Source organism: Schistocerca nitens, chromosome 1 (assembly GCF_023898315.1).
Source record: "Schistocerca nitens isolate TAMUIC-IGC-003100 chromosome 1, iqSchNite1.1, whole genome shotgun sequence".
NCBI lineage: Eukaryota > Metazoa > Arthropoda > Insecta > Orthoptera > Acrididae > Schistocerca > Schistocerca nitens.
This window is the reverse complement of record NC_064614.1, coordinates 853,983,993-854,000,815: the sequence shown is the minus strand read 5'-3', so window position 1 is coordinate 854,000,815 and position 16,823 is coordinate 853,983,993. Positions and strand designations below refer to the sequence as shown.

Genomic DNA, 16,823 nt, shown 5'->3' with positions numbered 1-16,823 from the left:
CTTCGCTTCAGCTTCACTTCATATAGAGACTTTGTACTACTTACGAAGGAAATACGGCTTCGCACCTACGTGCTCATCATTGCGAAGTTATATAACCATTTATTAACTTGTTTTTGCCTATAGTAAACATCTTCAATTTTACACGCAGTACCGAAGTGTTTTACGGCTCCTGCTCCTACTGTCTTTCGTCATTCGGCCAACCTTTTAGTTTTTAGGAGAAGACCCACGAGCCACCTTCTAGGCGCGATACAAATCTTATTTTATCAAATAGTAGAAGTGAGCAAGCATGAGGTGAAGACAATGCGTACGTGAAAGTAATCAAACTAAATATTCTCGTGCATAATCCATATCCGTTTTTTCAATCAAAACCATTTATGACAAAGCCGGCCGCGGTGGTCTAGCGGTTCTAGGCGCGCAGTCCGGAACCGCGCGACTGCTACGGTCGCAGGTTCGAATCCTGCCTCGGGCATGGATGTGTGTGATGTCCTTAGGTTAGTTAGGTTTAAGTAGTTCTAAGTTCTAGGGGACTAATGACCACAGATGTTAAGTCCCATAGTGCTCAGAGCCACGTATTTATGACAAAGAATATTTGCACTAGTAAATTATTTTCAGATAACGGAAGGAAAATTTGCTTCGAGGGCTCGTTATTATGTTCTGTGACGATGTTACGCTACTAGGTCACAATCAGTATATCTTTTCAGATGCAAGAGAGTTTCCTTTGCGGTATTTATGCGTGTCTGTGACGAATCATTTCTGAGTGTAGTCAGAACGCTTAATAATATTTACTTCGGGTTTTATGCGCTTGTAATCCTTAATCGGGACAGCTTGTAGTGGAGCTTTAATATCCAGTGCTACTGTCGAAGCCACATCCATTTTAGCAGACGTCACAAAAAATAGAAGATCAGGGTATAGTTAAAATATTAGTTTGTTTATTTGGTTCTAACTACAAACAGAGTTCTTTGATACATAAAACTGTGATAGGTAAGTATTTAAATAGCGAGAGTCCGGCGAGCGAGCGTCTGCGGCGATGCCAGCCGCCACGGCGGCCGCCGGGACGATCAGGAGTCTGTGGCGGTGGCTGTGGGCTGCGAGCTGCGAGATGCGTCTGCGTCTGCGAGCGGACCAGGAAGCGAACGACGCTAGCTGCAGCGCCCGGCGTCTGTCCGCGGAGGGCGGCAGCGGCGGAGGCTGGTACTACGCTCGCGAAGTGAGTCGGGCCTTCGACCTGCGGGCATAACAACAGGCACAGTGAGCAAAACGAGAGGATCTGAGCTGAGCACCAGCTGCATGTCTGCGCTCGGAGAAGTCGGGGCAGCTGGAAGGCACATCTATTGGCGCCGGCGCTAAAGTCTGAGCTACCGAAGCTGGCCCTCGTACCACTCTAAAAGTGAGTCGGCTGGTGTTTGTCGCAAGGACTTCTCTACTCGTGTTCCGCAAGCGCATAGGGCACTTTCCATCCATCGTGCACCTCGCACCTCTACGAGCGGACATCTCGTGGTGCGACCATAGCCAATGGATGGTCGTGTTACCTTACATATACTTCTGTAAATATTTAAATGGAATTATTAGCTCGGACTGGCATTTGTATTTGGCGGTATATAAGAGGCGTGTATGAAATGTGTTTATACGAAGACCGTAATAAGACTATTGCACTTATAGTCAGATGTTCCTGTACTCAAATCTTTGGGCAGCAGAAATGAAATGTAACCGGAGACATTTGCGCTCAGACTGGTGATAATCAACCAACCTGCGGTAACTACACATTTAGGTAATGGAAATACATTCAGCACGGCACATACATGAAGAGACAATTCACAGACTGAAAACTCAAGGTGGACATTCACTTATTTACGCTTTTTATAGTGGGATACGTAATAGCCTGCGAGGTATTACTCAGAATACTGAGGTATGATACTAAACATTCACTCATGAACACTATGTCAGACAATCTATGATCACATGCTGAAACAAGGATACGAAGAGCTATGGATATCGATTACAAAACTGAAATAAATGTGGGAGACTGTGAGAGCTAATTTACTCCGTATAGAGATATTCTCACACTGAAGAAATAAATTTTAGTGCGTTTGCGAGGTTAGGAATATTCTAAAGTACGCACAGTATTTCTGAGAATAGGCTACGATTAAAAACGAAAGTCAAATGTGTGTTATTAAGCCCTCCTGTAACTTCACTTACGAAGGCAAGAATAAACGTAAGATGTAAGTCATTTGTTGTGAATCGTGCATTGCAGATTTGAGTCCTGAAGTAGTCATGAGAGGTTTATGAATATCGACGTTGTGGGCTTAATCATATGTAGAGGTATATGAATTTGTTATGGTGACACTGGAGGAATGAATCATAGAGCGATCTGAAAAGGGAAGGAGGTTGGAAGACTGCTTGTGTAAAATGAATTAAACGTTGCAAAATGCAGTCAAGATTTACTTCAATAGTTATCCTTAGTGAACTAGTGATACTGAAGTAAACATTCAATTTTAGGAAATGCAGGCATTTTAATGTACCACAGAGGACTTCATTGGTTTCACGATAACCAGCAGCTCGACTTCATTAACTAAATTTTTTATTTATTCGTGTTAGACCAATACATGTTTTATCTTCCTGATCTAAATATGTCCATATGGCCGAAGAAATATCGTGATAATATTATGAAATCAATACTTATTGTACGCATTGTGTCTTTCTTTTCACGCACATCTTACAAGGAAGTAACTTTAAGGCATCACTTTATGTAATTATTTCAGTTATTTCTTAATGTAATGGTCAAGGTATATGTCACACTGGAAAACAGTATTTGATAGAAACGCCCTTGGTGTCAATTTTTTTCTTGTGGGACCAAAGAAAAACTGACATTGGAATCTTCCTTGGTTTTTCAAATTTATTCCCGCTCAAGGTTCTGACCAACGAACTACCGTGGTGTGAGTAGCAATTGTAAGGTGAACAAGCCGTATGTCTCTGTTTGGTGACTGAATCCATGTGGATTGAATATTATCAAAGTATTCCCACCTCGCTATTGAGGTACAGAGTCATGAGTCAATGGAGAAACGAGTGGTTGGAGGTGACTGAGAATAAGCTGCGTCTAGTAAATCCCACTACACGGCTATGGCGTACCTCTTTCCAGCTACAAAGACCTGATGAGGTCCTGCTTACTCGTCTTCGCATAGGCCACAGTCTTCTGACACATGGTTTCTTGCTCTGATGAGCGGATCCCCCAAAGCGTGGTACTAGTAGCGTACCGATAATTGTGAGCCATATTTTGCCAGACTGCGTTTTATTTTCAGATCAGAGAAGAGCGGCAATCAGCCCTCAGTTTTAAGTGAAACGGATGTGGATCGTGTTTTACGGCTTTGAGATCTGTCTAAATTGCTTCAAAAACTTTAGGGTGATGACTGGCTCACCTTTTTTTTATTTTATGTGATCAGCAAGTCACATTTCCTTGTGCTGTTCTTTGAGCTCTTCTGTAGTTTTACATGTGTTTCAAACCCATATATAACACCTTTCAACCTTCTCTGTTGTATTAATGCCTGTGAGACAGAGTGGGTTAACGCGAGTTTGGTGAGAGTGAGTGAATGAGTGTTGCTTTACAGGTTTCCTCCTCACTGTATGAGGACAATGTTTGACATTTTATTCACTTTTGTTTCTTTTAATATATTTAAGAGCGCTGATGACCTCGACGTTGAGTGCCCGTAAGCTCCAAACAGACAATACTGTGTTCCCGCAGCTCAAGGGATACTACGCTTGGAAAACACAGAGCCTGAATACGTCATTCTGCTCTAAAGTAAACTATACGAAAGATGAAAAGCAGAGACTTAAATGACAGTAGCGTTAAGATGAAGACGTAATTTTAGTTACCCGTGTAGTACAAAGCATTGCCCTTTCACAAAAGCGAAAAGGTAACGCAAATGTTTCCAGTAGACTTCACACAATTCTCACCACTGCGAGGGGTTGAGACGTTGACAGAGCAACAGGAAAGAAAACAGCTGAAACCTTCCGGCTGTACTGCTGCAGAAGATAAGGGAATTTGCAAGTCTACGAAGTATGAAACAAATAGTCAGTCAGAAAAGACGATGAAAGAAAATTGTTGATAATCCCGACATGGAGAAGGATCTTAGCCGAGCGGTCTAAGGCGCTTCAGTCAGGGACTGTACGGCTGGTCCAGGCGGAGGTTCGAGTGCTCCCACTCGGGCACGGGTGTGGGTGTTTGTCCTTAGGATAATTTAGGTTAAGTAGTGTGTAAGCTTAGGGATCTCAGCAGTTAAGTCCCGTAAGATTTCACAAATATTAGAACTATTTTTTTGGGGGGGCGGGGGGGGGGGGGGCGGGGGGAAGGAACCCTATAGTGCGAGGCGTGTGAAGACTAATTTGGCTATAGAACGTGAAAGCTTAAGGAATGTCAAAGATTAGAATGCATCTTAGACATAGTTTATTGCACTGGGGCCTTATAAGCAGAGATGTGAAACGTATGAAGCTAGTTCAGAGGTGACTTAAAAGAAAAGAAGAAACATTTATCTCCGATGTGCAAGCAGGTGTTATAAAAATGCTGGGGATTTCAGTGATCTTTGGGTACCGGACAGAGACGATCAGTGGACTGGCAACCGTACCCGTTTTTCCTGTAGCCATTGGAGCCGGAGGCGCCGAGCAGGTGGGGCCCGCCGTAGGCGGTGGCGTGGCTGGTGGCGACGGCGCCCTTGCCCGTGCTGAAGCTGTTGGCAATGGCCGTGGCCACGCCCGGCGTCCCGTCGGCGCCGCTGCCGCTGCTGCGGCCTCCGGGGAAACCGCCGAAGAACATGGGGAAGTAGGAGCTGTAGAAGCCGCCCTGGCCCTTGCGCCGCTTGCCCGGCAGCGGCAGCCCGCCGATCGGGAAGTCATCCTCGTCGTCGTCGTCGTCGTCATCGTCGTCGGCGCTGTCCTGCGCCGGTCGCTTGCGGCCGGGCTTGCTTGCCGGCTTGGGCTCGTGCTTGTGTGAAAAGTCGCGACCGCTCTGCAACACGTAGGCATATTATGCTGTGGGTGCACATGTCAGTGGTGTCAGGGGTGTTGAGGACTGACAGGTGATCCAAAAGCGATACGATCCACCCACTCATCGTTGAACTATTTTCCACGGAAGACAAACAGAACTTTGGTTGGTTGAATTGGGGGAAGGGACCAAAGAGCGAGGTCATCGATCCCATCGTATTAGGGAAGGACAGGGAAGGAGTCGGCCGTGCCATTTCAAAGGAACCTTCCCGGCCTTTGTCTGAAGCGATTTAGGGAAACCACGGAAAATCTCAATCAGAACGGCCGGACGCGGGTTTGAACCGTCATCCTCCCTTCTCTTGCACGTTCATTTCGTCCTCAACTTTTATGGCATTAGCTATTTGACATCATGATAATTGAAAAATATCATAAATATTCGACTATCACTCACTGATCTTCTCTGAGCAGTTTCTCTGGCTAGAAGCGGAGAAGGAACTCTGTATGCAGGAGTCCTTTGAGAGCGACTAGTGGGTGCTATTAACGTTTAAGTTTTGTTTGATCTCTCGAGACAGACATCGTCTGAATGGTACACAAAGGATCCACATTAGATTCCTGGTGCTGCCAAGGAGTTTTCTTTCGTCTGAAGACTGGAGTGAGGAGCATTCATCCTTTTCAGGAGAAATGAAGGCTCAGTTTTACACAAGCAAAACTTCTAGTTACTTAAATACCATCATTGTGCAACCTATTAATCTTTATTTGATTACTTGTTATCACAATATATCCAGAAGGAGAAGGAGTAACACCGATTTACAGAAGTCAGTATTAACAAGTGGAATACTGGTGAGCTAACTTTTATCCTTCCTTAGGACATAAATGGACTTCAGTCTTAGTCTACCGATGATAGTGAGTCATTTAAGTGGAGCACTTGTTCAAAGTGGGTACTCGTAAAAAGAATCCGTAGTGATATTTTCTTAACAGACCTTTTCAATTTGGCTGTATTGATTCCAGAGAAAACAACTGAAACTTAAGATACGATTAGAATCAAACTTTCATGGCCACACTTCGAGTTTGTCATTGCGACCTTTCTTAGTGACAGGTGTTAGTAATAGCATTTTTGACGTCAAGTGTCTATTATTTTTCGAAAAGCATGGGTAATAGAATATATTCCAAAACGTTGCAAGTTATCGTGTGTTTATACCACAGTTTGAGCGAATACATGCCCGATCAGATGCTATTACGACAGAAGGTTACCTAATTTTTAAGGTCACATGGTTCTTCACAATGTGTTTGGTCTGTTTTGTCATGTAATCCTGACAGTTTGAAGAGTAATATTTCCCTACGTCAAGGAGACACGTCGTATTAGCAACTGGAGTTTATAAATATAAATATGCTCATAAATTGCAGTTTCTTTAAAATCCATATCAAACTAAATACTATGCACTTTTCAGACGTCGCCACGCAGTATGTTTTGTGTCTGTAGTATCGGTTTAAGGTTGCAAACAGAAATAAGGCAGAGCAGCGTATTATACCCTTAGTCTATCCTAGATGACAATGAGACACCTCGAGGGCCTGTGAGTTTCTTTCCGTCACATGACAGATAATTTTCATATGGAAAACTCGCAAACCGATGGGGTGTTTTCACTGCATTGCACTTGCATTCGGGAGACACATGGTTCGACTCCAGGTTAATGTTTCCGTGGCTTCCCTGCATTCAATATAAATGACTGGATGATATCTTTCAAAAACTCATTTGATTTTTTGCTGAATCCTGTTTAATCTGAAAGTGTGTTCAGACTGTGATAATCCGATACGCGACGGTACTTTACCTCCTGATCGTCTTTCAACAAGATTTTTCCTTAAGAACCAGAATAATTAAGAGATAAACGCATTTAAAAGATGACTGTGACAAATGATGGAATATTACAAATCAAAAAATGAGTATAAAAGGCCGAACTTGGTGGTGTATGTACATTAATGGACGGTAGTGACTGGATAAATATTCGTAAACTGAATTCAAATGGTTCAAATGGCTCTGAACACAATGGGACTTAACATCTGAGGTCATCAGTCCCCTACAACTTAGAATTACTTAAACCTAACTAACCTGAGGACATCATACACTTCCAAGCCCGAGGCAGGATTCGAACATGCGCCTAGAACCGCTCGGCCACGTCGGCCGGCTGTAAACTGAATTCCAGAGACCATCAACGAAACAGAGACGATAAAGTCTAGAATAATGTTAGTGCATTCTCTTACAATCAGAGCAATAGGAACGTAGGTGCAGAGAGAGTTTAGTGAAAAAAGAAAAAGTAAGACAATTCGTCTCAGTCACTCTGCTGCCATCGCGATAATGTTCGCGGAAAGAGGAATTACTTTTAAGCATACGTTATGAAGATTTGAATATAAGACATGAGGCTATAATGGTGCTTCTTAAAGGCAGTTACACTGTAGGAAGATAAAGACGTTGAAACAACTGTTACTGGACCGAAAATCAACACCACCACTTGTGCGGGAAATTTCAACGGTAGACAAGTCCAGAAATTCATTCGGAGAACTCTACTACTAGCATACTTTGAGCAAGGCTAGGAACACGTCAACAAGCTGCTGGACGTACGTATTAATGTGGGCTACTCTGAAAGCCTAGTAATCAATAGCAGCAATTTAGAAAGTGTTCTCGAACAATGGATAGGTGTTGCATGTGTGTATACTGATGGTCTAAATACTTGGACTCTGTCGTCTGGGGTTTTGTAGATATTAAAAGGAAGAAGAGTGAACTATTTCGCCTCCCAAAAGCGACGTCAATTTTCACGGCTGACTTCCTAGCCATTGAGAGAGCACTAAGATACGGCATAAGAGTAGCAGATAACCGTATCGTAATAATCACGGATTCTCCGCTGTGCAAACACTGACATCAGTTGCTCCTGTATCAGACCTGAATAAAACCAGTACGGAAGTATCATCATTGTGGATCAAGCGGACATGAAAAACTAGTTAGTTGCATAAGGACGTAACAACGAATGGAGTATAAGAACGACGCCTTTCCAGCGCATGATCTTCTCGCTGTAATTGGAGACATGGCCAAAAACGAATGTAAGAAGGCGTAGGAGACCGAAGATCTGCACAAGGGTACCTTGTACAAACAAATCCACCTACATCTACCGAGGGCCGAATAGTGTGCTGAAAAATGCGTTATGAAATGTAACCCAACTGGCATAGGGAACGAGACGCAATTTGTAAGGATCATTGCCAGTCTGAAGGTAGACCACGGTTGTTACCGTCAACACATCTACAAACTTCACATCATACCATCAGACCGTGGGGAGAACCGGGACGTCAGCCACACCTAATTTGGCTGCCCTCGATATAGAAGAGAATCAGACTGCCTACTTATGGAGCTGGTCTACATGAATCGAGAACCTCCTTCGAATGTGTTAACACTTCTGACTACAATGCATATAGACATTTATAAATTGCTTGTAGAATTAGTGTTAAAAGTTGGGAATGAATTGTGACTATTAAGCCTGCTTGTTTGTTAGATATCTGTTGGTTAACCTAAGAAGCCACTGTATTTATTTCTATATTTTTCACCATGTCACAGAAGTTTGTTTTAAATTTGCAAGAAATTGTACGACGTCTATTCGGAAAGCAAGGTCCGATTGGTCGCGAAATGGAAACCAGTGTGAAAATGTTTGCAACAGTTAGCTACAAGTTTCAGGTGCAAGTCACCGCTGCGACTCAGACAGTTGTCTTAGCGTTGTACCAGCTTTCTAACACCCTCTTCATAGAAGGCAGCCGTCTGTGCTTTCCGCTAATTCCCTACGTTTGGCCACAGCTCGTTGTCTGTGCCAAAATGTTGTTTTCATAGTCAGTGGTTCGTGTAAGCGGAGATGAAATTCAGAGGAAGCCAGTTACGGGCTGTATTGTGGTTGATCAGATACTTCCCATCGAAAAATCTGCAGGAGCATATGGCACCTGCAGAGTGCGGCTGAGAAGGAAAGAGTTGACAGTTATGTTATGTAGGCTGCACAACGTCACGCGAAATCTTTCACCAGGCCCTCGTATTTGGCAGGAGACATTATTGTTCTAGGCATCTTCACGCTCTCACTGTGCGCTTAGAATTGGAAAGACCGACGTGACGCGAGCGACGAGCATATTAGAGACACTGCCCAACACATATGTTCAAAGCTTTATTACCGAGCGAGGTGGCGCAGTGGTTAGCACACTGGATTCGCATTCGGGAGGACGACAGTTCAATCCCGCGTCCGGCCATCCAGATTTAGTTTTTCCGTGATTTCCCTAAATCGCTTCAGGCAAATGCCGGGATGGTTCCTTAGAAAGGGCACGGCCGATTTCCTTCCCCATCCTTCCCTAATCCGAGCTTGTGCTCCGTCTCTAATGACCTCGTTGTCGACGGGACGTTAAACAGTAATCTCCTTCTCCTCAAAGCTTTATCGGATTTTAGCGCCAAATCGGACCTTATTTTCCAAATAGTCCTCGAAGGAACAATATATTGACGCTTTGTAAGCAAGGTAAGTTTAGACTGGCCGTACTGGTGTATCCAAAGGCAACAAATAAATGAATTAGAAAAAAATGCGTTGAAGATTTAAGTGGCCATTTTACTGTGCTGAATGAGTGTAGGATATGAGTGGGATGTTGAGATGGAGAGAACACCGCTAGGTAACAAGTGAAGGCGTCGCGCTTACCTCGTGCTCTGGGACTTCGGCGGACGCCGGCGGCGCTACGGGAGCGGGCGTGGCGGGCTGGTCGCTGGGGAAGTCTGAGTCGTCAGCCTCGGCGGAGGGCGGCGGCAGCGCGGGCTGCTCCTGCGACACGCCGGGCTCTTCCTGGGAGCCGGGAGCGGGCGCGGGGGCGGGAGCGGCTTCCGGCAACGGCTGCGGCTGCGGCTGCGACTCGGGTTCCGCCTCCGGCTCGGGCTGCTCGGCGCTGGCGCCCGGGGGCGGCACCACGCCGTTGCACTGGCTGCAGTCGGGGGTGAGCGCCGCGCCGTTACCGTTGCTGTAGCCGTTCCCGTTGCTGTAGCCGTTGCCGTTGGCGTAGCCTATGCCGTTGCCGTTGCCGTTGCCGTCGGCGCCGCCGTAGAAGCCAGAGCCCGCGGCGACCGTGTTGCCGGCGGCGAAAGCCGACATGGCGCCCTGCGGCTCGTAGCCGCGCGTCACGAAGCCCGGCCGGCTGTAGGTGCGCGGGTAGTACTGCGCCGGCACCGGCCGGCCGAAGTAGCCGCTGAACATCATCGCCCTCTGCGGGAACGCTGCGGGCACGACACACCGCTGTCACCTCAACTCCACGTAACTGTGCGACGGCTGCAGCCGCTTTTTATGTAGACAGGAGCGATCAACAGTAGTGAGATTTGCAGATTAGAAACAAAAACTGTGGAATGGCTATGTCTCTAGTACTTAGACATGAGTCTAGCCTACATTACAGCGTCAATCATTTACGTACTGTGTTACGTATTTTTTAGCACATGTAAAGCCAATTCCCCCCCCCCCTTCCCCCCCCAACCGATCTTTTGTTTCCGTCGTCTTTGACAGAAAAAAGAATTTCTTAAAAGACATCATAGTCGCCGTTCACTGTTTAAAATATTTATTGTCACTATTGCAATTTCGGCCTTATGGCCATTTTCAAGTAACACTGCGAAGTCACATTCTGTCAGATAGTTTTATATTCTGACGAATAGTACGAATCATTTCATTCAAAATGCGGAAAATTGCCTGCGATTGTCCTTAATTTAAAATAACATTCTCTGTGATACGGAGCAAACACGTTCGCTCCAACAGCTAACCTTATGTATCGTTCAAATCAAATGGCTCTGAGCACCATGAGACTTAACATCTGAGGTCATCAGTCCCCTAGAACTTAGAACTACTTAAACCAACTAACCTAAGGACATCACACACATCCATGCCCGAGGCAGGATTCGAACCTGCGACCGTAGCGGTCGCACGGTTGCAGACTGAAGTACCTAGAATCGCTCGGCCACAGCGGCTGGCTGACGTATCTTATTTTGTAAACAAAATTATTCATATTGTTTTTGTATAACGACATAATAAGATTTTTTCTACCTCCTTGTACGTTAAGTTAATAATTCTGAGGAAATCAGGAAATACTGTAGAAGTGGAAGGTTGCATAATGGAATCTGTTGTGAACAGCAGGTTACTATGATGCAGACATTAAAAAAGGAATGGACGATAACAGACGACCAAAGAAGGTGTGGAGCTGGATCCCAAAGGGAAAAAGGACGCAAGATCGATCTCCTAGAAGAACGATGACAGATGTCGAGTAAGACTGTAAACTACGGAGGTTGGGAAGCAGTAAAGAACTCGCTTGTACAGTGTGTTTGATTGTTACAGGCGCAGACGAAAGGGGGGATTAGAGGTCAATGGTTCAAATGGCTCTAAGCAGTATGGGACTTAACATCTGAGGTCATCAGTCCCCTAGACTTAGAAGTACTTAAACCTAACTAACCTAAGGACATCACACACATCCATGCCCGAAGCAGGATTCGAACCTGCGACCGAAGCAGCAGCGCGGTTCCGGACTGAAGCGCCTAGAATCGCTCGGCTACAGCGGCCGGCAGAGGTCAATGAATAAAGCAAATTATCATAATAAACATGGTTCCCCTGATACAAGCTCTACATTCATTTCCTACAGCACAAGGTAATCGACTATTTTGATGATGTTTCTCATGGTGAAAGGATGTGTACATGTTACATGCATGATGGTGCACCGGCACACTTTCACATGTCTGCTCGAGAATACATATCACTAATCTTCGACAACAAGTGTATTTTTCGTGGCTCACCTAGCCTCCTGGGACTCTGATTTTCTATTTATTTATGTATTTACTGTTGTGAGCGGGTATTTAAAACCTTGGGTTTATTCCAGTCCTGTAGATAGTGTCTGTGAACTTCGGGAATGTATTGTGGATGGTTGTCAATGCATACAGAAGACATATGGGATTTTTGAAAGTGTACGGGCATCGATGTGGAGGCACGTGTACAAAAGAGGCGAGTAGAAGTGAATGAATCAAGCAGATTATTTTAATAAACATGGTTCCTCTGATGCATCGTATGCCGACTTACTGATCGTGTCTTCATTTGAACGGTGGCCTTGTGAAATACTTGTAATGCGTTTGTCCTCAAGAGCATATCTGGATCCTCGGAAAGTTGTATGTTGTTTGTTCTTTGAGGGCTCAGTCATAGTAAGTCGTATCGGGGAAAGCGTCTTCTAAATACTGCTGAGAGTAATATTTATCCGAAAATACTTTTGTTTTATCATCTAAATGATATTTTTCGTTTCTTGTAGTAGTGCAGTCACTCGTGTAGTAGTAAAACTGAAAGCTTTTGTAAGTACATTTCGTAAAATATGTGCCCGTGTTCGCAGAGCCGTTCCTCCAGATCTGGAGCACGGTTAGCAACCAGCAAGCAGACGACCGCTGACAGACCAAGGATACGCCGAAAGTCGTGACAAGCGAAACTGTTCACTGTCGCCTGAGCCGCATACGGCCACCAAAAGCATAATAGAGGTGTTTTCACCTGCTGGCCTCTTTAACTTCAAAGAAGAGAGGTCTCAGCTGTATGAGTGTGTCCTTGTTTCTTAAGTTTTTCCGTTGCCGAGTGTATTATGTTGAATACTAAAATTTTTGTTGAGCCTAATTTTAACAGCCTCTAGCAATTATTTGTAGCGATTGAGAAGAAAACATTCGGTACCTGTCCTGTAGTGATTCGCTGCCTTAGATAACCTGAAGAAGTAAGTATTACACTACTTAAGATACTATTAGTTATGAAGAAATTTGGAAGGATGTGGCAAAAACATTAGAGCGAGATTCGTGCTCTACGTATGTTCTGCTGGAGGACTCACCTAAACTCTGCAGAGGAGCCGTAGCTGCCACAACAACACACAACACCAGCGCCATTGCTGTCCTCATGATGACAGGCCTGCAACCGAAACATAAAGACAACCGAGTTATTATCTGTTCACAAAAAAAAAAAAAAAAAAAAAAAAAAAAAAAAAAAAAAAAATTAGGAGCTTAAATTACATTCTGCAGCAGTGATACATAAGCCATTTAGTGTGATTTTTCAGACAAGGCAATCAAAAATCGTAGTTCCTCCTTGTCTGAGAGACCCCGAGGGAAGCATACAGCCGCATAATTGAAAAAACTTTTTTCTTAGTGCTTTTTGGCACTTAACCTTTCCCAAAGTGTAGAGACTGCGTTTAGCATTATTACTTAGTGATTACTTTACGTGTAGGCCATTGTTTGTTTTACTGACACAAATGATAGAGAAAGCTAAGTGTGAAATACAGGACAAAGATGGCCACCATCTTAATATTCCCATCTGGCTGACAGATCAAGTAAGACAATGATTCCTGCTTCCACTGTGTAACACAGCGAGGAAGTTTGGGACTCAGCCTAGGCTACTGGTGCAATACCTAGTGATCAGCAGCTACCACATGCCCCTCTCTTGTCGGCCAGATACTCGTGAGGGATATGTTTTCCACCAAAAGGCCTTAATTAGTCTAGCTCGATTTGATCACCCCACAACCACTGCACGATCTTGGTAACTGAGGAGTCCGTCTTATGACATGGGCGATCATAAGAAACGTCTGAATGTGCCCGTTAATTTTGGTACAATTTTACGATTGTATCGCAGAAAGTAAGAATATGTGAGATCACACTAGGAATGTCGTCGAAACAATGCGACGAAAACGGGACCAGTTAGCCAGTGAATTATGGTTTAAGGCTTTTACCGAGGAAACAGCACAATCAAATTAAATCGTTATTTGGGAGTAGCTTGTAGAAGGTATTGGGACGTTTCTCTCCCCAATAAAGGTTAGTGCAATTTATAAAACGGAGATATCTTTCTAAAAAAATACGATAAAGAAATGTATATAACAAAGCATTATACATAACATACAACACTCTCAATACAAATAGTGTGTGCAGTCTGGTACAAATCAATTTTATACAAAAAAAATTAGTGCGTTGCGAACGGCCCTCTTTACTGATCGTCATTTTCTCTTGACTAAAATTGATCTTTCAGTCTTGTTATACGATGAAAGTTAGTGATATTAAACCGAGTCTACCTGTGTCGTTTATGTATAATAAGTTTTTTCATCTTGCCTATGCAGAACGACCATGGAAATAGTTTTGGACAAGAATTTACAATACCGTTGTAGTTTTTGGTGCAGTTTCCTTCCTATCTGACTTCCTTATCGCTTGCAGCGGTGACTTTAGTACACCGGAAATATATTATTACGTTAGACATATGCGGAAAATCATTCTATCCTATTGACTATGCAGAGCCGTAATGACAAGTGGAAGAAGAAGAAGCAACCGACTAGGAACTTACATTTTCCTTAAACAGACGGTTTATATAGTCTTATTATTTCAGCGCCAAAGCTAGTCTTCAAACGGTTGGACATATTTCTCCTGCAAATTACACATTATTTCTCATGCACCTACTAGAAAAACAAAATCATCATGAGGACAGTAGGCAATTGACACTGCAGAGCTAGGCCGACGTCTGAAGACGTCATTGTTGGGCAGCTAACTGCGTCTAAATGAGTCTCTGATTCGACTAAAGCACGACGGGATACCGCCTGTTATACCCACATCGTCGAAGGTCTGGAATAATTTTATGCCACTTAATCATCGTTCCTGAAACATGATAATGTGACGCCTCAACCGCCACGTTGCTTGGCGCTCTTGTTCCTATTCTCCGTGAAAACAGACTTCGATAAAAATTAATTAAAATTTTACTTCTTGTCTCATTGTCGTCGCTTTTTTCCCGCAGAGATCATTCGATGAGGCGTTGCTCTCTCCTGGCGCAAACGTAAGGATTAAACTGAGTTCATTAAGGTAGTGGTCAGTCGTATCTACAATTAATAAATAAAACTGTTATACGGTCACATTGTTTATTTGAAAGAGGAGAAATGATTTTCATGTTGTTAATGTATCGTTTAGGGCTGGGACATACGGTAGATGCGTCCGCCTACAACAGCAACCAGAAGACCAGAGAGCGATGTATTGCTGTGTAGAAAACTTCGTATGTTCACCAAAAACAACCTAAGGGAGAATGTCTTCGCAGTGTTGCAAAACATTAATATCGCGGCTGAAAGTTGCTCACTCATGTCTTCGTTTGGTATCGTCGGATAAATGTTTGTTAGTTGAAAAAAGATTCGCCGTCTGGGGTCGTTACAGACGCCCCGAGGGAACTTAGTCTTCACCCTACAGCAACGTAACCAAAGGGTCCTGAACTCGAAAAATGATAATTTGTTAATCACTGACTTCGCGGAAGACATAGTGTACAAAGGAATTGGGCAACACTGCACACTTACCATTTTCGCCCCTTAAGAGAGGATGAGTTACTTGCGTTACTCGTGACCGGATAGCTGTGCACGAGGTAAAAATTAGCACCGAAATATGCGAGACTAATCCACTGGTGTAAACTAGCCCGCTTCACGAGACAACAGGTGTTAAGCGGTAGGTACTCACGTGTAGGAGGTCGTCTTCGAGGTGTGGGATGCGGACGACACCAGACCGTTTCCGGCAAGTCTTCGTCTCGCGGCGGAGGCGTCTCTCTGGGGACAGGAGAGGCTGGTGGATCTCCTCGGCGAGGTGTGCCCGTCGGCAGGAGCCGGCGGCTTATATACAGGGGACTCCCACCCCGGCCGGGGGCGCCGCGCGGCCCTTGGCAGCCGCCCAGAAGGACATGCAGATACAGCGCGGGCGCGCCCGCCGCCCCACCGCCCGTTTTTTTATCAATCGGCCATTCAGCCTAAGCTGTCAGGCCGCACTCGCATAACGCACGAGGCGACCGCGCCGGAGACTGGCGTGCGTCCGCTACGTGAGGTGCGTGGCGGCCGCCCCCACCGCCTCCAAAATGGCGCACGCACACACCCACACCCACGCCTCCGCTGGAGGAGCGCCCCCGGCACGCGTTGGCAATGCATTATTCAGGTCCAGCCGGACACACGTCGCCCCGGCCGTGATTTAACGTCACGCTGTGAGATGCAGCCACCCGCCGACAGCCGACAGCCGCCGCACATCTGTATCCACAACGTCTCCAGTTTCGCGACCCGTAGCCAGTGCTGAAGATCTGGCTTCGAAACAATAAAAATACGCTGTAAAAATCGAGTAAATTGAACGATTATAGCCGGCCGCTGTGGCCGAGCGGTTCTAGGTGCTTCAGTCTGGAACCGCGCGACCGCTACGGTCGCAGGTTCGAATCCTGCCTCGGGCATGGATGTGTGTGATGTCCTTAGGTTAGTTAAGTTAAAGTAGTTCTAAGTTCTAGGGGACTGATGACCTCAGATGTTACGTCCCATAGTGCTCACAGCCATTTGAACCATTTGAACGATTATGCTAACATCCAAACAAAAAGAGCCACCAAAAATGGGGAGAGAACTAAGGAAATTTTCAGCCGGAGGGGTCATAAGTGAGTTTACAAACCGAACAGCTTCTGCGAAACGTTTTTTCCCTATTGGCTGTCAATAAGTTTTTGCGTGGGTAATAATAATAATTAATACTAATGATAATAATAATAAGAAGAAGAATAGAGGAAAGTGGCCAAAACTCGACCACCATTTTATTTTTGATCTTTAAAAAAAATAGAAAACTTTTGTTTAGTTTCAACTTTTTGTTGACAGGGACCCATCAGCTTTATTAAATTTTATTAACGAACCTGACAACAGCTGCAGTGCTCATATTTGGCGGCTAGCCAGGTGTACTGAGACTGTACTTAGCCTGATCTTAACAATGAACATCGAAGTGGCAACTTCATCTATATCTACATCTACATTTATACTCCGCAAGCCACCCAACGGTGTGTGGT

The 16,823-nt window shown here is 44.7% G+C and overlaps 1 protein-coding gene across 1 annotated transcript; it reads right to left on the bottom strand.

Moving 5' to 3' along the window:
* Nucleotides 1–907: 907 nt before the first annotated feature.
* On the bottom strand, nt 908–15,784 carry LOC126237221 (translation initiation factor IF-2). The gene is made up of 5 exons (XM_049947111.1): nt 15,485–15,784; nt 12,850–12,926; nt 9,675–10,240; nt 4,617–4,996; nt 908–1,225 (listed from the first exon to the last, which is right to left on the bottom strand). Exons 2-5 carry the CDS (start codon nt 12,914–12,916, stop codon nt 1,195–1,197), a joined length of 1,044 nt encoding a protein of 347 aa, XP_049803068.1. The 5' UTR covers nt 12,917–12,926; nt 15,485–15,784; the 3' UTR covers nt 908–1,194.
* Between the last annotated feature and the right edge of the window lie 1,039 nt (nt 15,785–16,823).